Raw genomic sequence first — 22,708 nt, 5'->3', positions numbered from 1 at the left:
ACTGTTCCATAATACAGTGAAGAAACAGAGGAACTAAAACATTTTTAAAAAGTTTCACATAGTTTCCAAAATGTACTGAGGAATTTTCTTTACTTAAAGGATTAATTATAAAAAGCCCATATATTTAAACATGAGATAGCAACATAACTGAAGATTAAAAGTCTGCACACTAAAAGTTGAATAGAAAATGGAGTCTAGTAGAAGTAATGTGACATCTATTTGAACAGGGAATACATGATCTAACTTAGGCATTTGATTTTCCCTTTACATTTTCAATCACACAAGAGACTTTCTTTAGTCGTCTTTTCAAGCCAAAACTGGTTGAACAGCTTTCAAAATGAAAGTGAAAAAATATCACAAAAGCAGTTTTTTTTACTGCATTCTGCTCATGTCACTCAGCTACCCAAATCAACAGGATTCAGCAGATATGAATTATATCACCATTTAATCTAACAAAACTTTAGCATTTATTACTTAACTGAACATCCTTTTTGACATATGTCATTCATCTCTAGAGGACTGCAAAAATCAAATTAGACAACTTACAAACAGTCCTTTTATTGGATGATTCAGAGAAAAAAAGTAGTATAATTTGAAATATTTTCCACCTAGTAATCACAATAAAATGATTTTAAAAGCTCCTACCAAGAAAGCAGTATCTGTGCAAAGGCAGTATCTAGTAAGAAAGCAGAGTATGTATGCTCAACTAGCATGCTGTAAAGATTTCAGATATTTGAAAGTCAGCCTCTGAACCTTCAGTTATGTTTTTTCACTTTTAAGAAATAAAATGCTAGAACTATTTTTTTCCGTTTACCTCTTACTATGAATCAAATTAACAAAAATCACTGCTTATATATTGTCATAATTAAATCAAACAGCTTCAGGACATGCTAAGTTCTCTTAAAATTCTGAAAATGAGAGCTGTGCAAAGAAACATTTCTGAAAATAGCTCAAAACACATTTCTTGCACATGCCTGCATTAAGAGTTGCTTTTGTAAACCTTTTGCTATGTTGGCTGCCACTTACAGAGCAGAAGCTAAGAAAGCATGTGTCTTTTAACTTGTGTCACTCAAGACATGTGACTGGCTACCTAAAAGAAAATTAAGCATATCTAACAGCTCCTAATAGTCTAAATGGTAACAAAACTAATTCACTAGTGTCAAAAAACCCCCAAAACTAAGAGAAAACCTTTTATCTGAATTTTACAGACCCAGAGAATGAAATGTTTGAAAACTGAATGTCCCTTTTCACATTTCATTGTACCTGACCTCCTTATTCACATGAAATTTGAATTCTCAAAATTATATTGTCAAGAATAAATGTTCAGTTTTTCACAGCAGAGATTTCTTTTCAGGCTTCTCTCAAGGAGTACAGCATATGCTATTCCCTAGAACTACATGGATACCAGAGCTGTATGAAATATGCCAACCAGATAAGTTCTAGCTAACCACAGACAACTGCTGAGCTCAAAAACATTCCCTTCAACAAGTAAAATGGTATTGAAGATAGCTAAATTAAAAAAAAAAACAAACAAAAAACCACACAACTAAGAAAAATCTACTGGACTATAATACCCATCTAGACACACAATATTTATTCAAGTTAGTTACTCAGTGAAGATGAATTCACTTTTACTGTGGGTGAACTAGTAAAATTCAACTACTTCACAGAAATATTAGTATTTCATGGAACTACAATACAGCAATTTTCTAATGGCTACCAATTTCTAAGGCAAAAAAATACAGGAAGAGTTTTAAACAAAACCTAATTTTTTCCATGTTTTCATATATTCTACAGCAGACTAGAAAAACACCCTGATGACAGGCATATTTGAGTGACTGACTTCCGAGTACAGAAATAATTTGCTTCCCAAATGCAAAATTAAATTTCCCAAATTTCCCAAATTTCCCAAACAAGGATTCTATTGAAAGAAATCTACAAATAGAAATATATCAACAAATAATTTGTAGGCAAAAAGACCTATTCACATCATGTAACAGTGTTTGGCAGAACAGCCACGGGGTGTTTCCAGATTTAGCTACTAGCAAATACCCCAATTTCACTGCAACTGGGAATATCTCAGTTTTCTATAACCAAAAAACATGAACAGCATGATGTTAATGGTTGTAGTGTTTAATTTATTGAAATATTTCTAGGCTACCTTCAATTGCTGCAGCAGCTCACTCAGATAAGATGACAAATCAAATCTACATAGCAGTATCAATTAGATCTGATCTTCACATTCTGCCCAGAAGAAAACAAGGCCCACTCAGAAAATGCATGAAAACAGATGGGCCAGAAAGGCCTGCACTTTCATGCATCTTTTGAGAAACACTGGTTTAGCTAATACAGTTTTTCCTTTTTTTGTCTTTCATGTTTTTCAAAAAAGTGTAATTAGTTTCCAGAAAAGGTGCAACCTCTACACTGTAGTGATGACGATCGCACATAACCATTAAAGTTATTAAAATAAATTATATTTACTCTTATTATAAATTCAATGTTTGTCTTGAAGCTCTAGGATTCTTTGATTAGCTAACGAAGTGGTAACACAAGGATTCAGGTATAAAACTCACAAAAAAAATCCACAAAACCCAGAGCCTAAAGAACTTTTTGTTTACTTGATTTTTTTTTTTTTTTTTAAAGCATCAATTAACACTGATTCACTGTAGGCCTCTTCTGGAATCACGGCTCCAGTTGACCACTTCACAGACAATGCTATCTAGCATAAGAAACAGCTGGTGCAGACCACAATCAAATACTATTCTGCTTTTGTTATAACAGTCCCTGCACTTGTTTGCTCTTCTAGAAGAGGCTGCAACATAAAAAGCCTCATACCTTTCTACACTCCACCCTCATTACACAGCAGCCCTCCAAAATGCAAACACGTATAAAGTTGTATTTGATAATAAAAATATTCTTTACCTCAGGACTTTTTGCAGCCTTAATTAAAGAAAGTCTTGTAATGAGGATAGAGTGTACTTTTGGATATTTTTCAAAGGCACCTTTTACTTACGTCAACAGGTACCAGAAGGCTCTTGCCAAGATGTTGGTTAAAAGACAGACACCAGGCTTCAGTGTAACCATTCATGTTAGGAACATACTTCTTTATTGTTTCATCATTCAGCCTCAGCCAAACACCATCATCATTGTGGATCTATGGGAAACAAGCAACAAGAACGAGCCATGCCCTCCTGTAACTGTTCTGTAGCAAGGATTAACAGACTTCAGGCAGACAACAGCAGCAAAGAAGCAATGATTCTTACAATGCTGATACAACATAAGTAGAGGTGAAGAGGAATATTGACAAAATCAGAATTCCAAAGCAACAGGATACCTTTTGATATGTCAAGGTGTGAAGATAAATTTAAATTGAATCATGCAGTAATAAGAATTGCTTTGAAATAAAAGAGGAAAGAAAGTCAAGTCTTCATAAGCTTTATAAATTCCCTGCTTCCCATTTTTCCATTGCTGGCATGGCTTGGTAAATCGCAAAAATATTCCTTACATATGAAGTTATATAGTAAGAAAAATACATGCATTCTAGTCTAACACACCAGTAGTGATCTTTCAGATCTCTAAGTGAAAGATGTAATGAAAAGGACATCTACATCTGAATTTTTATGTAGAGTTAAAATATTAAGTAGCGAAAAACTAAATCTTAAGATGTATTATTGTAAGATGAACTCTAGCAATTTTCTTTCCTTGCATCAGTCTCAATGTTTGTTACGCAGGTTTTGAAGTAAGTAAATTAAAGGAAATGACAGCTTGAAAAACTAAATTAGTAAATTTAGATTTTTGCAATTTATGGTCTTAAGTTGCATATGTCAACATTTAAACATGGAAAAAACCCATCATTTGCATGAATTATGTTTACATCTTAGCCCAATTCTCAATAGAAATGTCTCATTGATTACCTCGTCAATGAAAGTGATGGATCCATTGACTTTCACTATGCCTATTTGCTCACTCTGAAGGGAAGGGTGGCTACGGATACGAAGCCCTGCACTGTCCTTGGCCACAAATTTGCGAACCTAAGAGAAGCAAAGAAAGACAGTAAGGAAGAAAAAAAATTGGAACAGAGCTCTCAGAGTAAAAAGAAATAGATTTAACAGATTCTGAAATTCCAGTGACAAGACAGCAGTCTTAAGAGTTACAGTTTGTTGCTAGTTTCCCATGGTTGCTGTGTGTAACTTCACTTTTTTACTATAATCAATTAAATTATAATGTTCCAAAAAACCGTAATGTAAGCATTCACTGATTTGGAAATATTTTTGTTATACCCTACAATAGTCAGTACAAGCTTCTGATTTTTTTAACATATACGTTTCATTCGCTGCTGAAAATTTCAACAGATTTGCCTTTTGAAATTTATTATTTCTCCTAACTGATCAGCCTGGGATTACCATTTCTCAGTTGTGCTACTGTAGTATTCTCTTTAGTCACCTTTTTTACCAAAATTTGAATATTTTCCTTAGCTAAAGAGCTTAACTAACCATTTTAAAAGAAAATGGTTATTTCTACTTCATCTTCCAAACAGCTATTTCAATAGTTTCTTCTTTTTTTTTCCCACAGGAAGGTTAAAGCAGAGGTTCCTTGCTATTAGCTGGACTCACTACAGCACCCCAACATCTCCCACTTGTTATTCATTATCACATTTTTTACCATTCAAACATTATCAGGCACCTGTGCCATAGAGAACAAATGTAAGCCATCCTATTGGGTCTCTTAAAACCAGAGATGCACATATTCTATCCATATGGTATAAAACCATTTCCTTGGAAGGTTATTTTCCAAGTCCACAGGTAAAAGTGATAAAAGTATCAATGGAAATATGGATTTAATCTGTAACAACATAAAGCACAGAATGATGTGTGAGGAACAAACTCAGTGATACATAATGAAAGGTACCAGTGCATTAATCTTTTTTCCCTAAAGAAATTATTTAAGAAATAGTATTTATTCTGAGGCTAATTTAAAAAACAAAATACAAAACCCCAAAACCAGAAGCATGTAAAGGATTTCATACATAAATTACTCCAAAATGTGCAAACAAGGTTTTGCTTATTGACAGTCCTCTTACTCATAATACTTAGATTCTTCCAACAGACAAAATGAAGACTTTCAAGGTGTTTGTGAAAGTATAAAGCTGAATCACTGCTGACACATTCTAAACACAGACAAGCCAAAAACAAAGTCTTACAAATTATGAGTCCTTTCATCATCTTACTTCAGAAAATCATTATGACAATTTACTAGAACTTGCATAAAAAACTTTAATCTAGAGGAAAAATTCACATTCCAGATTTTGACTCGGCACAGGCTTGGAAAAAGCCTTCTTCCCTTTTGCAACAGCTAACCTAACTGGTTAATAAAAACCTTCAACCTATAACCAGAAATTGCTTAAGGATCAGGTGCACTGACAGACAATACAATAAAAAACAGATTAGGAGATCTTTTATGCTCATTTCTGACCATGATGAAAAATTCTATCATCTTCTTTCTGATACAGCACCTCTTTGTTAGGGAATATTTCTGTATAGCAGCGGTTTTGTAACTCAACATCTCCATAGGCAGTTCTTCCATGGCACATGCAGACTGGATTCTATCTGAAGAACTGACTAAGGCAGAAAGGCTTAGCAATTAGGATGTACATCATCACTACAGTGCACACTAGTTATCAAGAGCTGTGTTAATCTGCTTTTTTATTTGACAAGTCTGCAGAGAGTTACACATCACACAAAGTGTGACATATAGGGTAAAGCAACCTTAACAAGGGGGTTGATCTTCCACAAAGGGGTGAGAAAAAGCACCCCCAGCCCAGAGCTTTTGGGTGTGGTGGTTGTTTTTTGGTTTTGCAATTGATGCTAGCTACTTACTGTGTCAGGATAGTACAAACCATCAAAACATGTTAGCGACCAATCATTCTGGTAACACTCTTCTATGTTCTAATTCAGCTAAATTAGCACCATTTTCATCTAGTTGGTTCCAACTACCCCAAATTACATTACATAGCTTGAAAAATAATCTTTTTAATAGGATGTAGAATGAAGTTTCCTGGAAGTTAATTTAAGCTTTGCTGCTAATAAGGAAGCAGCAATTCTTATGGTTCATATGCCCCAGGTTGAATGCAGATCACTATCACAGTCTCCTTCAGATTTTTCATCTGACTTCAAATAACAGAGAATGAAGAACACACATAAAATCACAGCACTCATTTTCAGCTTGCAATTTAAATAAGGTTTGGCTACAAAACTGCAATGTTCCAGTGCCTGAATGAAAGTATTTTGGTGTTTCCAGCTGAGAACAGATCACCACTGATAATGCACTATTAGTGTCCTTTGGTTATAACTATCTGAAATTTTAGGCTGACAAAGATGATGACAAAGCGCATTTAGAGCTCAATTACACCCTTTTTCTCAGGAAAATATGATTTGGTGTATTGGACTGTCTCTGACTGATAAATGTCTAGTCTGCATTCTTGGTTTCAGAAACATGGAGCACAGTACAATTATTACCTTGCTGTATTACTTACAACACTGCTGTTGATACACAAGGAATTATCCTGATTTGTTATGTGATTCATTATGACACAGAAGAAAGATGACTGATGAAATGATTTACCATGAAAGGTCTAGTTTAGTTTTTCAGCAGGCTCTACAGACACTATGTAGAGGACAAAGATGGCTCCTTTTTCAGAGACTACAACTTGGAACAAGAAATGAGACACGCACACAGAACACCACAAGAAGAGGATTAAGCACTACATAACATCTCAGAACACCAGAGGACTGACTTCTGTCAAGTACTTTGATCGTCCTTTGACAACACAGAGTTGTCATGTACGAACAAGTCACCCCAATTTCCACTGTAATAATTAAAAAGAAAAACTGAATTTCTGTTCAGCAATTCATCTCATACCAAACCAGATTCTCTCAACTTGGGGACAGCAAGACAACAGAGATAATGATCAGCTTGAGTGGAGGTATTAAGTTGCACAAGGTAAATCTCTCTTAGTAGGAACTTAGAGTCCTAATTAACATAATGAACTAACCAGGAAGTCTTCCTTCCAAGAGAAGGGAGAAAGTCTAAAAGAAGCTTCTTAAGGAAAAAATAAGAGACCCAGTGAGGGGTAAATGTATTGAAACTGAAAGTATATTTATTATTTTTCATTTGAGGCATGGCTGCAGGGAAAAAGAATCTTGTTCATAGTAGAAGCAGATGCTGGATGCATTTTAAAGACTGAAGAACCATGTAACAAAGCTATTGTCTCTGGATTATCCTGAAGTCTAGAAAAAAAATAAATCAGGATGTACCACATAGGTAAGAAGTTGTCAGAAACCTGATCCTTTCTGTAACTATATGTTTCTTAACCACCTTACCAATTTCAGCAGGACAGGAAACAAACCCTTGTGTTATTTCAGAATACTACATCTCTTAATATAGGTTTATTCCACAAAAAACAAAACTAAACAAAACAAAAAAGAATACAGACCACCCCCCACCCCCCCCCAAAAAAAAACTCGACAAAATCAGCACCTTATTTAATATCCCCTCTTTTGCATCTAAGAGGAAATTCAAGGTAGTTCCCTCAATTGGGCATTTTCCTTGTACCACTGCCACTCATTTCTGCTTACTTGCTTTATTGTGTCTACTTTAGTCCTTCAGGGTGGAATGATTAAGTGAAATGGGGATGTCAAAAGCTACAGATAGGATACCTTTAAGAAAGAATCAAGCCATTCTCTAAGGAAGGAATATATACTAAAGAAACTGGTTATGGATTTTATACTGTTTGAAGATGATTATGATGAAACAAACAAAATCTTTGTAACACAAAAGTGCACAATTAATTTCATACTACGATATATAAAAAATAGAACTAATAATAGTGCAAAATTTTGTCTGTGGCTTTAATAATAGCTGTGCAACGTTTGTGCAACAAGCCAAGGCAAAGGCAGTTTCTGTAGCACTTCTAACAGTTTTATGAATTGATGTACAAAAATAAAATGAAATGTATTTGTTTCATTTTATCCAGTATATTAATTTCATTCCATTCAGCATGTTAAAGTTACCTGCAAATATCCTCAAGTCTGCAGCACTATTATATGATAAAGTATATATTAAACAACAATAAAATCCCACCCAAACATAACTATCTGTTTTGGGGTTTTTTTCAGTTCTCCAAACCTTGTTTGGCTGAGGCTCTGCTTTTGGTTTAATAAGTTGGGTTCCAGGAGGTATCATTCCTTTTGGAGGATCTTTTACTTTCACTTCTAGTCCAGCATCTATTTCAATGCCATCTATAGTAACATGAATGGTGTAGAGACCAACAGCTCCAGGAGTCCAGTTTGCACAGTATGTACCATCATTATTGACTCTGATCAACATGTTTTCACTGGGTCTAGGCATAAACAAAACAATTAAAAATCACTGAACATTTATTGTTTTTTGGACATAATATATGTTATAAATATATAACAATCAGTATAATGCTTAGTATGGAAACTACTCTTTTTTTTCTAGCAGATCATCTAAATAAAATTTTTCCTTTTCCAATGTACTAACCTCTTATTATTTACTATGAAAATATAAATCTCTATTCCACGTTTATTTATACTGAATGATAAAAGAACATGGAGAGTAGCTAATACAAAAAAGGAAACAACATTAGAACAATTAAGAAAAAAATCAAATAAAATTGCTACATACAAGAAAATATAATACTTGAATTCTGTGTTTCTACCTTCAGACACAATTGTCAATCAAGCTTGGGAGTCTGGGTGTAAGCAGAAGTGTCAGGACATGTTAATTTAAGTCCCTACCAAAAAGAATTTTTTTAATGTTTACCTCTTTGGTGTTGGTGAAGCAAAACGTAGTTCTTCAAAAGAGTAATTTTCGTATGCCTATAAAGAGATTAAATTCAAACATAAAACAAACAGTTATCAGTTACACCACTGTCTTGAATAAAATAAAGCAGAGCATTTTCTTAAAGAATACATCAATCTAATTTTACACACCCCAGAAATACTGATCAGGGAATCAGAAACAAATTTCAAAACAGAAATACACATGCACACATGAAAGAGTATCTTCACTATCTCATTAAACAGCCATTATTTGGATAAGAAAGATTTCTACTGCTAACAAAAACCTGGTTAAGTCTTTGAAATTCTTCAAATCTGACTTGTAAAAAACCCTTTTGAATCCAGGCAGTACACTGAAGACCATGTGAAGATAAGAAAGCAATTATGTTGCTGGTAAAACCTGAAAACCAGCTCAGGGGCTTTATCAATGAACTTTCAGATCCTTTTTCTTTCAACTCCAAGTGAAGATGAAATTCCCTCAGCATTGAAGTGATACTTCCATTGATTTCCACTACAAAAAAAGACCTGGTTCACTTATACAGTGTCTTGTGACATCACTGCTCTGAAAAGCCCCGTAAGAAAACTAGAGTTAGTCCTAACTAACTAAGTGCACAAAGTCCTTCAGCAATAATCTCTCTGGGCTGCAATAGTTGCTGAGTTACCAGATTCTCCTGTTAAGTCAAAACCAACAAAAGGTAGGATAAGAACCTTTGAACATGAATGTAAATCAGCTGTTTTGGGCTGTATAAGAATATAGTTTTGGTTATCAGTCCCCCAAACATAATTTATTACTTATATTTTTATGAAGTGAGAAACGAGATTTTATAATAGTATTTAAGTGTTTGTATCAAGTACTGATACAATGTGCAAGCTGATGCAAAATGAAATTATCAGGGGATGTCTGCATTTTACACTGAAATGAGTGAGCTTAATAATGCAGGCAGGGAAATAGAACAGAATATTTACAATGCCTTGAATTCATTAAGTTTTAGATAGAAAGGATTTAAATTGAAAGAAGCTTGAGAAGATTCCCTGGAAAAGCACAAAATACGGAAATCAAGCATATTTCAACGAGAGATTTTTTTTTAATTTAACCATAGGGTCTTTTTACTTTTATCTTTATGAAGATTCATACTGCTATTATCTACTAAGAGGACTTTAAATCAATCTTTCCATTTTCATTTTCCCTTAGACTTATTTCAATTAAAAAATGATAACATATTAACTAGCTGATATTAGGCATTCCTCACTCCATCAAATCTACAAGAGTTTTTGAACACCCTACACTTGCACCACTGTCATTTACCCCAGAGCATCTCATGTATTACATGATATACCACCCTAAGAGTTGTGTGGGCAGATTTGACACCCATCACTGGAAAAGAAGCAGCAGGTACCTGTGGATAGTGGCTGTCAGAAATATCACCTAAGCCCTAACTTGGAATAAATGATGTATTTCTTCCTGCCCTCAAGTCACTTGTAGAAGAAGCATCAAAACAAGAAGTGCTGTTCCCAGTAGCCCAAAAAAAATGCCAAAATCACACCTTGATATGCACATGATTTAGCAAGTTCTTAAACCATTTGCTGTACTCTACACTGATTTAACAGTTCATTCATTGATCTATTTAAGACACCCTTCAGTACCCAGCTGCACTGGGTTACATGGAGGTACTGCAGCATCATCCTTTGCAAAAAAACCCCTGTACCCTCTAAAAGGTGCTAGTTTGCTGGTTCTGCCCCCACAACAAATCCATACTGATTATGCTAAGCATTATTCTTCTCTACCCTCCTGGCTAATCTGTCTCATTAAGCTGTGCAACTGTTAGGTGTACACAACATGTCACATCTCTTAACTGGGTCAGTATGGTACACATGTAAATTTACTGCATGTGCTCTAATATACTCCATCAAATCAACACTAGCTGCACAGTTTTTACTTCTTTAAAAGCCATTCCTGGCAAAGTGTCTGAGCTGATCCATTAAACAGTGGCTCATTTAATCAGATGCTACTTAAGACATATGCATTGAAATGTAAATAATTTGCATGCCTGTTTTTACTATGCTGAGCTCTTTCCTTATGTTCACCTGTTCTAGTTTTAAATATGTATTCACTGCAACACTCCAATTCCATATAAATAAATATACTGGCTTAATTTTCCCCTCACCTTTTTAATATGTTTTTTTTTCCCTGAGTGACTCATACTAACTTGTTAATCTGACTAATCAATATCTAAGACAACCTTCCTTTTTATGCTAATTCAATCTAACTGCTTTAGAGTTAGCAACTGGCCCTTTTGAAATATGAAAATATTAGTAACAATTTAATATTAATAATATTAAAATATTTAGTTTATTGCTGAACTAACATATAACCAAAATAATTCACACTGAATATATTTTCAGATTGGGACCAAAAGTTTCCTTCTCTGTTGCATACACACTTTGAATGCTGAATTCTATAGTTATATTGCCAAAATTGCAGTAACTTACCTTCATCATTGTAATAGCAATATACCGAGCTTCTTTTACTATCATTGGCTCATATGAGGAATCAAGCTTTGGGGAAGGAAGCCCTCCAAAGGTCATATCACTGCTAGGGGAAACAGCTGTTGTGGGACTCCCTGGTATCCGCTGCACTTTCTTAACTTGTTCTTGCTGCAAAGATGTTTTTTTCTGAGAAACAGGAATAGCTTTGACTTCTACCTGTAGTGAGATGTGGATAAGGGAATATGATTTAGTGAGAAAATGCACACACATTCTTTTAAATGCAAAGTGCTTAGAACACTCTCTCTAAATCCAGCTGTGTCAAGACCCAATGTATCTACACTCCATCTGTAAAGCCAAACACAGCATCTTGAAAAGATGTCAGTGGGCAGGGGAGAAGCACCCAACTGACTCAGCACACCGTCAGCACAGGCTGGTGTCACTTCTGCCAGTCCCAGAGCACTCCCTGGGAAGTAGCACACAGTCTGGTATGCCTAGGGAACAGACAAGTGCAACAAAGTAGAAAGAGAGCCTTCCAAGTGAGTGCACAGATTTCAGAGTGGATCATCATGGCCACTACATCTGGATCAGCAATGGCCATATTGGATGCTGGCTGGCTCTGCCACCTCACACTAGTATTTATGTTCATATGCTCTTCAATGCATGTTTTAACTGGCTTTTTCCCCCAGAGGTAGTACGGATCTCCATTAGTTCAGGGAACAGTTAGCAGCACACTATTTCCTGTGGAAGACAGACTACCTGGAAAATAAGTTTAATTATTATTCATCCTAAATCTGCAATAAAGCGCAGATGTTTAAATACTGCAGTTTTCACACACAGTTTCATCAAAATTTTACTTAATTTACTTAATTTTACAAAATTTACTTAATTTAACAGAAGTTACATCACTGCATTGCACACTGAATGAGTCCAGAAGTATGATTAAATTGAAGTAAGATTTTTGTCACTTTAATACATTTGTGAACACTAATTGAAATAATAAAGCCAGCAATAATTTTGATAATATTCTGACATATCCTTTTCCTGAGTTTTTCACTTGTTCTGTCACTAATTTAAGTCAGTAATCACATAGGTTTCACTCATGCAGTGTTTGTGACTAAGCCGATTCTTGTGCAGTGTTGTAGAACTGCTGTTCATTATTAGGTTTACAGCTCCCTGTAAGATAACTCTACTAAATCATATACAAAGAACAGATTTTAGAGCTTTTATCACAGGAATCATGCCTCTGTAAAAGGTATTTCATTTACACTTGGGCTTGAACAAAACCAAGTACTCCGCAGTAGTAGTGGGTTTTAAAACACAGAAGTAACCTAATTTATTAGAGCTACAAGAAAACCATGTTGTGTTTGTTTGGTTTGCATTGCTTTACTACTTCAAATCAAGCAGCCTACTTTTATACATTCCACATTGGTTTTACCCCAAAATTCTTCTAACCCTCCCTGTCAAGAATACCTCCTTACCAGCACTGAAAAACAGTGGTTAACTGAAGAGGCTGAAGGAAAACACAGCAACACCAGTCCATGCCAGTTATTCTTACTACCTGCAACAACTACAGGAACTTCCATAACAGCAACACCAGTCCATGCCAGTTATTCTTACTACCTGCAACAACTACAGGAACTTCCAAATATTAGAAACAGAAAAGAGTATTGTTCAAGTCTGAAGTAAAGTAACTATAAGGTGGTCCATCAATGTGCTTCTGATTCTTTTTTCCCATCACAAAGTCTATGGTTTATAACACTTTCCTATCTTACAAATTAAAAAACGGGTTCTTGTCCCTTTAATACATCACCATCAAACCTCACTAATGACTGACTACGCAACTACATGTGTAGTTCATTGCAGGCCAAGTTATGAATCACAGGAAATGGTGCTGGCATAATATAGAATTTGGCAGTTTTGTGGATTCAGAGGCAAGAAAATCTGACTACAATGAATTTATGAATGCCACTTTCTGTCCTATACAAGAGTATTCTTTGGAATACCTACAATAAAAACTAAAAGACAGCAAGATGAAGCAGAACAGCCAAGGTGACAATGATTACCTTCATATTAGGAACATGAACAACATCTCCATACTGGTCTTTTGTTTGTACTGTAATAACAGTTGGCCAACCACATCTGATGTCATCCTTATTCAAAATCAGTGATGTTTTTTGTGGATCAGCATACGAATCAGGCTGCAGCCACCTAAGCAAAGAAAATCACCTAACATCAAAATCTCTTACAGCCTCCAAAAGACAAGCTCTTACTCTGTACAAATGTGACACAGAGCTGAGAAAGGACACAGAACATCTGAATGCCTACATGGTTTTACCTAATGTATTAATGGAAACAGTATAGCCAAATAGTTTTATTTAACTAATACTTGAAATGGCTATGACAGTTCTATAGCCAGTTAAAAGGACAAGCAACAGTGGATTTTACCTTGCAAGTCGTCCACCACTTGATCCTGGTACACAAGCAATGAAATCCTCCAGAAAGGACTGCTCGTTGCTTTGTACCTGCAGTGGAAGACTTCCTTCGAGAGCTTCCAATATGGTTGGTGAGTGAGATAGTGCCAAGCCTTTCCCAAGAATGCCTGAGTGAGATTTGCACACCTTTTTTGTTTTTTTTGTCAGAGGTTGGGGGTGAAAAGAGAGAGACACGGAACAGCTTTTTAGTAACATGTTGACACTTTCCCATAACGTAACATAATTGGTACAAACATTTCTGGCATTTAAAACCAATCCAGAAGAATAAACTTTACCCTGATAAAAGCTTTTTAAAAAGCCATCTCAGTCTATTAAACAATACTTTATGCCAAAAGAGGTTAAATGACCTTGAGTTAAAGGAGAGTCAGCATTAGCTCCCACTGCACTCAACAAAAGGCCGTCAGCAAACCAGAAAAACTGTCATTGTATTATCTGGGACTCGATTAACATCACTGCTCAGCTGAAAAGGTGGTTTTATTTATCCAATTACAAAGACATGAAAAAGACTGATTTCGGTAACATTTAAAACTTGCCAAATACTGCAACTTCAGCCAAACAGATATTTTGAAGTACTTGGTCATCTAATGTGCTTTGGTTTCATGTAACTACTAAAATCCTTTATTATTTTCTTAAACTGTTACATTATAAGCTAGAGTCCATTCTACTACAAAAGCTTTAGAAATTATTTTCTTTTGTAGCAGTCAGAAAATTTCAATGCAATTATGAACTTAGGTACATTGCAATGGATAAAAAGCTGTGGCATACCTGTAAGGCAGCCTCCTCAAGTATCTCAAGATCCTCTTCAAACTCACTACCTGCTGGAAAAATATAACAGTCATATTGGCAGCTATGTATTACAGAATACGAGATTCAATTCTGTTTTGTGAAGCCTTTAATATTACAAATTTCAAGTCTGCATAATGATGTGTTATACTGTTCAATCAGCAGCTGCAATATTCATATTTTCAAATAACATGGTAAACATGCAGTATTGTGTAGCTCAGTGCACACACAAATGAACAACCTAAGTTATATAGAACAAGACTTTGGTGCTTATCTTTTTATCTCCAGGACATTATGTATGGCAAGTCTTTGGATGTCACTAGATAGGCGATTAAGTTATGAGGATTTCAATCTTTTTGTTGTTGCTGCACAGAAAAACACTACAACTAAGAGAAGTCAACAAACCTAAGGAGCTTGGGGAATAAGATATGAGGGCACTATTTAAAGTTTCTACTTCTATATTTCTATTCTATTTAAAGGCACTATAGAATTGCCTGTACTTTGGAGAGTGAAATACAGATCTGCTAGTGCAACTGAGGTGCCTTCTTACAACACAAAGTATGAAGTTTGTATGTAAGAAATTTGTACGCAATCCAAATACATGAGCAAAATACTTGATTAAAAACACAAAGTATGTTTTGTGATTATAACTCCACACTGATCAGTGCTCTCCCTGCTCATTAATCCATGCTTCCAGTGTAACAGTATCTGAGCTTTGATTTGTGTTCCTAAATTAAAATTATCAGAGATATCCTATTATGTATTATGAGCCTTGTTTTCCTATATGCTGATGCTATTTAAGAGAAATTATATTATTCATAATATGGCTGCATCATTAAAAGTTCTAATTCCATCTCCACATCCATTAATTTTTACAAATTCTTTACCAATTAATTTTTCCTTACTCATTTTAAATTGCAGTTGGATTATTATAAACCTTTACTTGCAGCATCTGCTGTAAAAGTATGTGATTTCTTTTCTAACTGTAAAAAAAAAAAAGCTATAATAGAAATATTTTTAGCGATCAGGTCTACAGGTGAAATGGTGACTATCAGCTTGAAACCAGTAATTTTACATTTTGCAATTCAATGCTGAAGATACTTTTTCATTCAGAGAGGTGTGAAGCGTGGGGAGAAAAAAACAGTGAAAGAGAAATACAAAGATGATACCTGCACATTTACAAAGTACCACAAGGAAAGTGTAGGACACAGTTCACACACTCATACACTGCCTGTGGATGGGGTGAGTTCATTCCAATTTAAATGACCAGGTCTCCCTCCTCCCCATACGCACATAAAGGGAAAAGGGTAAGCAGAAAATACTGCCAGCTTGTTTGATTAATTCAGTTTGAAGACTCAATTTTGTAATATTATATCTAATTAAAAGCAACAGTAAGATTTAAATGTACTATTAATTCAGAAAACATGAAAAATGATGAAATAATGAAGTATGCTCTTACCAATAGGAAGTGCTAAATCTTTCTTCATCAAAGCTGCTGCACAGGATCCTCCTAAATTTGCTAGTTCTTTCTCCAGCTGAATAATACCCTTCAAATTAAAACAAAAAACTGATTAAAACAAAATTAGTATCTCAGAAAATAGGACAATAAATACATTTTTCTGACAATGTTTTATCTTAAGAAATACTGTGTATCCCAGTTTGAAGCTTCTCAGCAGAAGCTATTTCTATTCAAACACAGACTAACTAGATCATCTGTAGGAATTATAAATCTGATTGTGTTGAAAGCCAATGGGACCACCACAGATAGTAATCTTATGGTATGTTTTCTTATCTGATATGTAAATAAATTCCAAAGAACTTGATATTCTGAAAACCTGAAGCCATGACTTAGCTTTGAGCAAAATTCAGGAATAAGATGAGGTGAATCTTCTGTAAGGATTGTATTTTAAGCAAGATGAAAACCTTGTGAAGTACATATGAAGCAACAGGCCCAAAGACTCCCAGGATAAGGGAAGACTTGTTTTTCTGGATTTATTATAAAACATATTAAGTGTTTTCAGTAATCTCTTAAAATAAGCCAAAATAAAGAATTGGGTCAAGGACATAAAGAAATTTGATCTTCCCTTTTCAATAAACAGTGGTGGAAATGACTCATGTCCTTAAAGGCAAAATGAGGATACCACTGAGTAAAACCTGAGGTAGCCTAAATGTGCACAGCACTTCCAAAGAGTCTGAGAGCTCTGGTGTGAGCGAGCACTGGTAGTGACAGTCAGAAGCCCCAAACCTTTGGATCTCTGATGCAAAAGTAGGCCAGAATTTCAGGAAATCTTTTATCCCACTGACATACAAGATAAAACCACACTGTTTTTGCAGAGTGTCACAAACCGTACAAAAAGACATTTCGATAATATCCTGATTAAAGAATTCCAAATTAATAATGTCTTTAACAAAGACAGTTACAACTTTAATAAAATTAATCTAAAAATATTTTGCTAATGTCACTTAGTCATAAGTGGAAATTTTTTTGCCCTCAGAAAGTTTATTAGATGCATTTATTAGGTGCAGCAATTCTAACTATCTCTCTTTTCCCTTACCTCATCACTTCCTGGACTGAATTCATATCCAATTGCGTAACATTTGAAACCATAAAAACAAGCTTTTTCATCTTTCACATAGTCTGATGCAGTCTCCAGAGAAAAAAGAGCTTCATTCCCTTAAAGGAGTAAAAGGATAAATAAAATAAATAATGTATTCCCTCTCTTTTTGCCTGTTTCTTTTACATAAATATATATGAGACACAGCCTTTATATGTAAAATGTGAATTAAAACCATGGGAAAAACAAGCAGATCGATACTTCAAGCAAGAAACCTACTACAGATACAATTAACTTGCCAGCTTGGATAAAGACCCTTCTTTAACTTTGTTTGCCACAATAATTCTACAGAAAAATTAAATTTCTTTATTTATTTTAGTAACTCATATTACTAGTAATTTCATCAGTATCTATTTATTACCTGGCAATACTAACACCATGGTAGGCCACCCTGAAGATCCAGAGAACTTTTTTAGTTCTATCCATGAATTAAGGTTTTCATGAACAGAGGTATGCTTTGGTCCAAATCCCAGGCTCTGTGCAATTCTGACCGGAATTAGTAAACGTAGAACATCTTCTGACTGAGCAGTGCCACACTGAGTGTCAAACTCTATTGTGATCCACCTGACACATTCAGGAAAAGTCACCTAAAACAAAGCAACAGTTTAATTACGTCCAAGCTTTTGGGGTTCTCGGGGTTGTTTTTTTTCACATTTACTACTTAATTTCCATTTGGCCTTAACCCTAATTTAGTCCACAAAAGTGATTTAATTATGTAATTCTGCACAATTGTTTTGATATTCTTTAAATTAACATTAACCTAATATATTCTTTGAAATTCATGTACACCTGAAATGCTTTGCGCTTTACCCAATTAGAATCCTGCATTATAACTTAATATTCTGATTAAGTATTTGCGCTGGCACTACTATTGATTGTTTTTAAGAACTCTGTACAGGGTCATTAAAGAAAACAGCCTCAGACTACTACAAACCTTGAACTCTCAGATACTCTTTTTCAAACTCAAACTTCAACAAACATAATGAATATCTGTTTTGTGCAATCCCAGAAAAGTACAGAGCAGCTGAATCCCACTTGTAAATGTGGCCTGCAGTACAATTGCATATAGCTACAGAAATTCAAATGCAGTAACTACTAAAACCAAGGCTTTAGACACACTGCATAAAATTTTAGGACAAAAGTAAGCATTATTGCATCAGGATGATCACATGGTAACTATATTTTCTGCAGCGGATGTCTTGCTGCATGTCACAGGACAAGCAATGGAATATTGGATTAATAATTAGTGTTCTGTTCAGGCTCTTGATTACAAGTTTGCTACTTCTGGATATTAATTTGACTGGATTTGACTTCAGGTATTTTTACAAAACATTGTTCTAGTATTAGGCAAGAAAGTTTGATATGTATGTACCATCTATACGTAAGGACTTTGAACTTCTACAATCTGTACAGTTAGAGCAAAGAAAGTCTGTATAACCACAGAAAAATCAAAGACTATGCAAATTTAGGGACTTAGAGCAGATACCTGAATTAGGGGGTTAAAACTTCACTATTTTCCACTATACTTGATGTAGTGTTCTGTCCAGAAAGCAATACAGCAATAGTATAAGGAACTATCTTCTATATTAGACAATACTAATTACCATCCACAGGGACAATTTTTCAGATAGCAAATGCTAACTCCAGAAAACTCACGTGTCAAGCTTTTAAGAAGAGGCATGTGCTCACCTTATAGTGTGTCACAGAGGCAGGTTTATAGGGATGCTCACTTTCTACAACAGCATAGTGATTGGAGGTAGTACAAGCTGAAAGCCCTTGCTCTGGCTGGTTTCCAGTAGTGCTGTCTGTAGACTGATTTGGGTTAAAAGCTGGAGGGGCATATTTCTGATTCAGAACTGCCACAGAAGGAAGGAGCTGTTGTACCAGGCCAAAGACCTCAACAGCAACCTGTAACATAACATCACGTGTGTTATTACAAAGTATTGTAACTTGGTGAAAACAGCACTCTAATACTTCCATTTCTCTTCAGCAGCTGTTTAAACATTCTAAGAATATGACTAATAATAATTCATTCAGCCATTTTGAAATTCTGCTTCTACACAATCCTGACAGAAAATGCCTCAGTACATTAATCTTCTCTTGGAGGCTCACCAAAACTAAAACAAGAATCCATACACAACTGTGCTATCCTTTCCCTGAAATAGCTTCTACTAAAACCTTGAACATAAACAGACAGTAAGCACAAGCTCATACTCAAGTCATAATTCAGTTATACTTTATAATCATATTAATATTGGGGGATTTTTCAAATATTCAACATATTTTAATGCATGAAACCTTAAGCATTGCCCTATTCCTTGTAATCTTCAGTACATTTTCTAAGCACGAAGAGGAAGACTTAGAGAAGGAACACTTCTACAGCAAATAAAAAAAAGCAATAAAAGGCAATAGTGTCTACTAGGTAAGGATTACTGAGATCTGTAGATCTAATAAGAGATTTCAAGAGTGTCTCAGACCAGGCACATGCAAGAAACACCATGGCACTGGAGAGAAATGTTCTTTTATTTGTAGCTGACATCTTTCAAACTCTAAATTTGACAGAAATAATTTAATGAGCAAATACTATTGCTCTTTACTGTAAAAATAAAATTTATATAACATAAAAAAACCATTTCATCACACCAATGTTCATTAATGAGCTGTAAATTACATTTGTCTCATTCTTTATCTTTTCCTACTACTAATAAAATCTGTCATATTTTTCTGCTTCCTTAAGGTAATTTTTAAAATCATATTTTCAGTTGAAGTTTAAAAAAAAAGCATTACAGGTTTTTAAAATTCTAGGCTTGTGGAAAATTCACGAGTCATGTTATCAAACAGACTACTAATTCACAAAATAGTACGAAATCAAGATGTTCAAATTTTCAGAGTAAATTTTTTCCTTGCATACATTCATACATTTCTTCAGTAATTTCTGTTGAGGAGCATACCTTGGGAATAGCTGCTGCTACTGGTCCTATGTAGGCTATGATGAGGGGAAGCAGCATTGAAAACAGGCTGGAAGAGCTGAGTATTTCTGGAATGTCTTCAGCTAAAGAAAGATAATTAGAACAGAGGTATTATTAATAAACATGCTATGGTTCAAAGCACATCTTATTTTTCTGGTTTTCCCCTTGTGAGTTAAACTTCTATTTCCTAAACTATTTTTACTTGAAATTGTTTTCATTATTTAGACACTGCTGAATTCTGAGTCTGCAAAGTCCACCCAAAATAAATATGTCATTATGTACAGTTCTCTCTTGAAAAATGTTCTCCTCTTACAGCATTATTTTATTGCATTCTTTGCCATTTTATGAAGTTGTGTTCCTATTTTCTACAGCATAAAAGTTAGCATAACAGTCCTCCCAGCCCTTCAAAATGACTTTTATAACACTGTAATATTCTGGACATTTTGGCTACAATGGTTAATATCTACATTTCTCAAAAAGGGATGTTTAAGTGCTTATATACTAATTGCATTAACCAGTCCAACTGATTACAACCTCTGGGCAAAACACTCATGGAATTTGCAACTAATCCATCATAAAACATGTTTAGGAAATAAAGAATCTTACCAGCTTTAATATGAAACTTGCTAATTGGATTAGGCAATTTATACAAAGTATCTGACTATGTTATCACAAATACAACTCAATTACATAAAAGTTATTCACAGTTTAATACCTATAGGAATGAAAGGTTAGAAAAATACTCTTGCAAAGTATAAAGCAAAGGAGAAACATCATGACTCTTGTATTTAGGTGATATTCTACTATTGTGGCTTGCTAGCAAAGTAAGAAGTTTTTAAAAGTTAATTTTCTCAAGCCTTACCGTCTACAGCAAGAGCTCTGTGCAACAAGTCTTTGGCTGCTCGTACAACAGCACTCACGACAGAAAGAGCCCTGCTACAGTTTTTGTCTTCTTCATTAGCTTTGTTCAAGAGCTGTGACTGCAGATCTCCATCATACTCACTCCTGGATAGTGGATTAAGTTAAAGTTAGTTCACAAATACAAAATTACATTAAAAAAATTACTGACTGATTTTTGGCACAGAATAAGCAAAGTAGTTTATGATAAAGCAATAAAAAAATAAATAAACCACAAAGGACATTTTGGAGGAAATGTCTCACTGTTTGTCCTTTGCAAGAACTGTGTTTGGCAAAAAGTATAAAAAGCATTTTTCTGAAATGTTTCTTTTCTCTAGATGCCTTTTAAACCACAGAAATGTATTAATTGCTATGCTCTTCCAAAGTCAGTTGCCTTTCTTGGTAAAAACAGAGCAACATTAAATGCTTCACAGAAACAAGTAAAACTTACTTAATGGCTATTTTTCCATTTTCATAAAAGACAAAGATTCTTCCTTTTTATTTCAAAGATTAATTACAGCTTTGAAACACAATCTTGGGCTTATCCTTACCAAATAGTTCTTTCTTTTAAATCCGTTCTGCATGTTAAATTAGGCTCTCCTAAACAACATTATGCATGAAAATATTTCAATAAGGTTCGATTTGCTTTTTCAAAGCTATCAAATGACAATTACAAACTAATTCAAGTCTTCAATATGACAGTGATTACACCTTGGCACAGAGAAATAAAATCACTTGGTCAACATGTGAAACAAAATCTAACATTCTCTTTCCGATATCTTATGTTTGTCCAGTATATTATTTCAGGACTAGCAGCTCAGAAAGTACAGAAATTTTACTTCAAGCTGTTCAGTGAACAAGGTTCTCTCCTCCTCTGTGATATGACTCAGTCATACTTATAAAAAGATTGTTTTCTCAGCGTCCTAAAACTGTAGTTTTGCTGTCAGCCTCAAGCCTTTTTCCTTTGAAGTTTTTAGCCACTGATGGTAGGTGTGATTCAACTGAGTCCTTTTCCAAAAAATTCCTCCAAAACTTTTCTGCCCTTACCGAAAGTGTGTTATCTTCTGTACGTGGCCTTGCTTTGCATATGCCTAGGAAACAATTCTATTGATATGTGAGCATCCCCCAAACAAAATGGAGCATGACTTTTACAAGCTGTTCTGTAACAGTTGACTGAACATTTGTTTGCTGTAGGCAGATCTTCAAATCACTATATATCAAACAGTAAGTTCTCAAACTAAGTCTATAACCATGGTCATGCATCAGATAACATTAAATTTATCTTTTCTATGAAAACTACAAAAGACATTGTGATTACAGCAGAGTAGCTGCAATTTTTTCAACACAATTTATTCTGTAACAGTTCCAACTTGTACCACTACAGTCTTTTGAAAGCTTCTTTGTATTTTTATTAGTTGAAACAAAAAATCTGGGACTGTTCTGATCTGAAGACAGGACTTCCGTGTGCGTTTTTTTCATATGTTGATTTATCATTGTTAGAATGCCTTGAAGTTTCCATTACTGAAATTACCTCCTTTGCTTTTCTGAAATCAAAGAAATTGTTATATCTCTGTAATTTTCTCTTTTGCCTGTATAAATGTAGA

At 34.7% G+C, this 22,708-nt stretch overlaps 1 protein-coding gene across 21 annotated transcripts in view; it reads right to left on the bottom strand.

Annotated features, from left to right (window-relative positions):
* Positions 1–22,708, bottom strand: part of MYCBP2 (MYC binding protein 2) — a 169,986-nt gene that overhangs the window by 52,601 nt on the left and 94,677 nt on the right. For 13 of the 21 annotated variants that reach the window (XM_033514209.1, XM_033514187.1, XM_015622763.2 and 10 more), the window contains 14 exons: positions 21,070–21,212; positions 20,190–20,290; positions 18,928–19,146; positions 17,600–17,825; positions 17,179–17,297; positions 16,083–16,170; positions 14,606–14,658; positions 13,794–13,966; positions 13,412–13,556; positions 11,352–11,564; positions 8,845–8,900; positions 8,185–8,398; positions 3,915–4,031; positions 3,014–3,154 (listed from right to left, as the gene is read on the bottom strand). In XM_033514209.1, coding sequence (XP_033370100.1) covers positions 3,014–3,154; positions 3,915–4,031; positions 8,185–8,398; positions 8,845–8,900; positions 11,352–11,564; positions 13,412–13,556; positions 13,794–13,966; positions 14,606–14,658; positions 16,083–16,170; positions 17,179–17,297; positions 17,600–17,825; positions 18,928–19,146; positions 20,190–20,290; positions 21,070–21,212 — 2,008 coding nt within the window. The remainder of the gene's footprint in view (positions 1–3,013; positions 3,155–3,914; positions 4,032–8,184; positions 8,399–8,844; positions 8,901–11,351; positions 11,565–13,411; positions 13,557–13,793; positions 13,967–14,605; positions 14,659–16,082; positions 16,171–17,178; positions 17,298–17,599; positions 17,826–18,927; positions 19,147–20,189; positions 20,291–21,069; positions 21,213–22,708) is intronic. The other 8 variants (XM_033514186.1, XM_015622676.1, XM_015622789.1 and 5 more) reach the window with 3 other exon arrangements.

This window comes from Parus major, chromosome 1, assembly GCF_001522545.3.
Source record: "Parus major isolate Abel chromosome 1, Parus_major1.1, whole genome shotgun sequence".
Taxonomy (NCBI): Eukaryota; Metazoa; Chordata; class Aves; order Passeriformes; family Paridae; genus Parus; species Parus major.
This window is presented reverse-complemented; position numbering and strand designations above follow the sequence as displayed.